Source organism: Gekko japonicus, unplaced genomic scaffold (assembly GCF_001447785.1).
Source record: "Gekko japonicus isolate JY-2015 unplaced genomic scaffold, Gekko_japonicus_V1.1 scaffold3249, whole genome shotgun sequence".
NCBI classification, from domain to species: Eukaryota; Metazoa; Chordata; class Lepidosauria; order Squamata; family Gekkonidae; genus Gekko; species Gekko japonicus.
In genome coordinates this window covers 88,356-91,960 of record NW_015165921.1, presented here as the reverse complement: position 1 = coordinate 91,960, position 3,605 = coordinate 88,356, and the positions used below count along the sequence as shown (strand labels likewise).

The window sequence follows — 3,605 nt, the reverse complement described above, 5'->3', positions numbered from 1 at the left end:
GTATGTGACTCCCAGAAGCTGCCACATTTGAGGCGAAACCAAATGGCAGGTCAAGCTGTATGCCAGGGAGAGGATTTCTTCGTAGAACTCTGATAGGAAGAAGACAAAAACTGAGGAGGCCAAACCTTACAAACTGCACATTAGATCCGTATTAGATTTGTATTATTCTTGGCATTTTCTTGTATTATTTTTTATATGTGCTTGTGTGTGTGTGCATGTGAGTGCACCGGGAAGTCATGGCGACCTCTGGTGACTGACCCCTCCTGAGGGCCCGGAGGTTATTCAGAGAGGTGGCTGAATGAAGCCTGACCCTGTCCTCGTGACTGCTGGTATTCCAAGGAGGTCTCCCTTCCAAGTACTTGCCACAGTTGGCCCTGCTTAGCTTCCGAGACCTGATGACATCGGGCTTGCCTGGGCTACCCAAGTCATTATTTTTAATCATCCTATGCACTGATTTAAAGTCTTCCAATGTGTTTTACGGTCTTTCCCTTCTAATATCATGATCACCATTGCAGTAGCAAGGATTGCCAGATTGTGTGCATTGAACACATCTGATTCAAGGCTTAAGCAAAAAGTGGCACTGTGACGTCCTCCTTATTGGGGAGGACTACTTTCACTTTAAAAGTTCTCTTTATTTTGTTTAACAGGGTAAATTCTGCTGCCACCAGGAAATTTTAAGGATTTCCAAGCCTTTATGCTTATATTTTTGCTCTTACTAGTTTGGTAGACCGAGTTTAAGGCTTACGAGGAACTATGTGGTCCTGAGAAGTATTTCATTCAGAGCTGGTATAAACTTGAATAAAAGAGGATTTATTGAAATAAATACTAAATAAGAGGGTGATACAATGTAACTAGTAATGTGTAAATGATGTACAATTGCTTTGGTATCACACTCAATCTTTTCCCTCACTGACAGGGATCTTTTCAGGTAACTTTGTAACACTTGTTTATCTCAATGCCATATATGTTCACTGTTTCACTCCAGTTTGTTATGACACTCAGACTTTCCTTTAACTTTCCTTCACTTAAACTTTACTTTTCCCTATACACTCAGCTTTCAGCTCTCTTTCTCTTTCTCACTGAACAACCTCAGCTGTCAGCTCCAACACAGAACTGCCTGTGTACATCAACAGTCAACTTGTAACTGAAACTCCTGACTGACTCACATACTCATCCAACCAGATTCACTTCCAAAACTCCTCTCCCTCTCTGTCAATCACCAATCATACCACACTTGCCTCTCTCAACCACTCTAGTCTATCTACCACAGCCATGCAACCAAACTTTTAAAGGGACACACACATACACAAAACAAGGAATCATTACAGGCACTTTGTGGACAAGCAGAAAAATTAAGCGCTGAGATAGGAGTCTCCCTGCCAAGATTCCACAGAATGCTGAACAGCCAGAATGGCCAGAAACTTCACAGCCTCAGCCCTTGCTCCAAAAGCACCTGTGAATTCTGAACCTGCCCACCTTGAGAGTGCTAAACTGAAGGAGGGAGTCAGTGTGGACCATTGTTCAAAACCACAGCTGGGAGACAGCTGGCTTAAGGCCAGCGTTCAGTGTGTGTGTGTGGGGGGGAAGTATGAGGGAAGCTCACAGGTGGAGTGGGATAGGAAAGGCAGGAGCAAGTATGTTCTGCCAGGCTGATCACTGGGACTCTGACCTCTTTAAACTACTAAAAGTCTGTCCAGATCCTCTGAAGCTGGGAAGGGACAATCTCCTTTAGAAATATAGGAAGCCACAGCAGCTCACTACAGGCCACACCAGATCACACCAGGCCACACCAGATCACACCATCCCCCTCAGCGGTTTTCCTGTGAGTTATTTTTGGTCTTGCTATTGTGAATTATGGTTCCTTTTTTTTTAAGTGATGCTGAACCAAGTGATGCTAATGTGCCTAAGATCAAAAAGGGAAGTTTGTGGCAAAGATGCCATCTGAACCTAAGTTTTCCTGACCCAAACTTGACCTTCACATCCCCAGAGAATGACAAATTGACAGTGCAGGCAAATAACTGAACTGGCAGTTTCCCTCTAATTGGGCCTGGATTCAGCCCTGCATTCAACAGAAAGCAGTGCCAACCTAGCACTTTCTGCAATGTTAGAATAAAAAGAAAGCGTTTTATCCCCCTTAAAGCAAACTTGCAACAGCTTTCTTTTCAAGCCCAAATGTGAAACCAGAACAGTGGGCAAGAAGTTGGCACTGCTTCTACATTAGCTCTAAAAATGCCATACTTTTCATTCCCTGCCATGCCCAACAAGCAAAACACAAGCTAGTTATAAATTCTCAAATGCCATCTTCTTAAACTGTACCTATTACACGCTTCTGCAAGACAAGACCGATGATCTGCAAGCAAATGCTCTCCAACTGTTGAGTTATCTGAAAGAAATTAAATAAAACACTTCAAAAAGGATGTGGACAGAATGGGGTGGGTGCAGAGGAGAGCAACGAGGATGATGGGGGGCCTGGAGACCAAGCCCTGTGAGGAAAGGCGAAGGGACCTGGGAATGTTCAGTCTGGAGAAGAGGAGGCTGAGGGGGGACATGATCAAATCTTGAAGGATTTGAAGGGCTGTCACTTGGAGGAGGGCAGGGAGCTGTTTCTGTTAGCAGCAGAGGATGAGACCTGCAACAATGGGTTTAAATTAAGGGCAGGAAGGTACCGGCCAGATATTAGGAAAAACTTTTTTACAGTAGGAGTTGTTCAACAGTGGAATCAGCTGCCTAGGGGAGGTGGTGAGTTCCCCCTCACTGGTAGTCCTTAAGCAGTGGCTGGACAAACATTTGCCAGGGATGCTCTAGGCTGATCCTGCATTAAACAGAGGGTTGGATTAGATCGCCTGTATGGCCCCTTCCAACTTGTTGATTCTATTATTCTATTCTATGATTCTACTATCGATATAAAATTCACACACTTAGGATAACAAAAAAAAGAAAAGCTTTCTGTAAAGCTTTCTTTAAAACATTCTAAATTACTACCAGCTAGTTGATCTCAAATTCTTTCATTTATATAAGACTAGGAATAAGGCCCGTTGTGGAAATAAATACAACGAGCTCTAGAAAGAGACTCTGGGAGAATGCCCCGGCCTTGGGCACTCAGCGTCAATTTGCTGTGGTGACCTCAGCAGGGTATGACACAGAGTCCACCATTTTCTCCAGGGAACTGATCTCTGCCATCTGAAGAGCAGTTGTAATTCTGTGTAATCTCCATCCCTCCCCTAGAGACTGGCAACAATGCTTCCCTATGAGGGAATGGCTGGTTTGGAGGGTGGAGTCTATGGCATTGTACCTGTCTGAGGTCCCACCCCTCTTCAAATCTCACCCTCTCCAGGCCCCACCCCTCAAATCTCCAGGAATTCCTCAACCTGGAGTTGGCAACCCTATCTCCCTCCCAGCCAACCATCAACCTACCGTTATCTGCCCCTGGCTTCAGCTTTCCATCTCCTCCCCCTCCCTCCTAGGGAGCAGTTATAATTATGAGTGATCTCCAGCCCCCACCTGGAGATTGGCAGCAATGGTTCCCAATGAGGGAATGGCTGGCTTGGAGGGTGGAGTCTATGGCATTGTACCTGTCTGAGATCCCACCCCTCCTCAAACCTCAC

General features: G+C 45.1%; 1 protein-coding gene across 1 annotated transcript in view; it reads right to left on the bottom strand.

Moving 5' to 3' along the window:
- IPO8 (importin 8) overlaps positions 1-3,605 on the bottom strand; it is a 60,722-nt gene that overhangs the window by 24,304 nt on the left and 32,813 nt on the right. Inside the window, 2 exon segments of the mRNA XM_015411410.1 lie at positions 1-89; positions 2,317-2,383. Coding sequence (XP_015266896.1) covers positions 1-89; positions 2,317-2,383 — 156 coding nt within the window.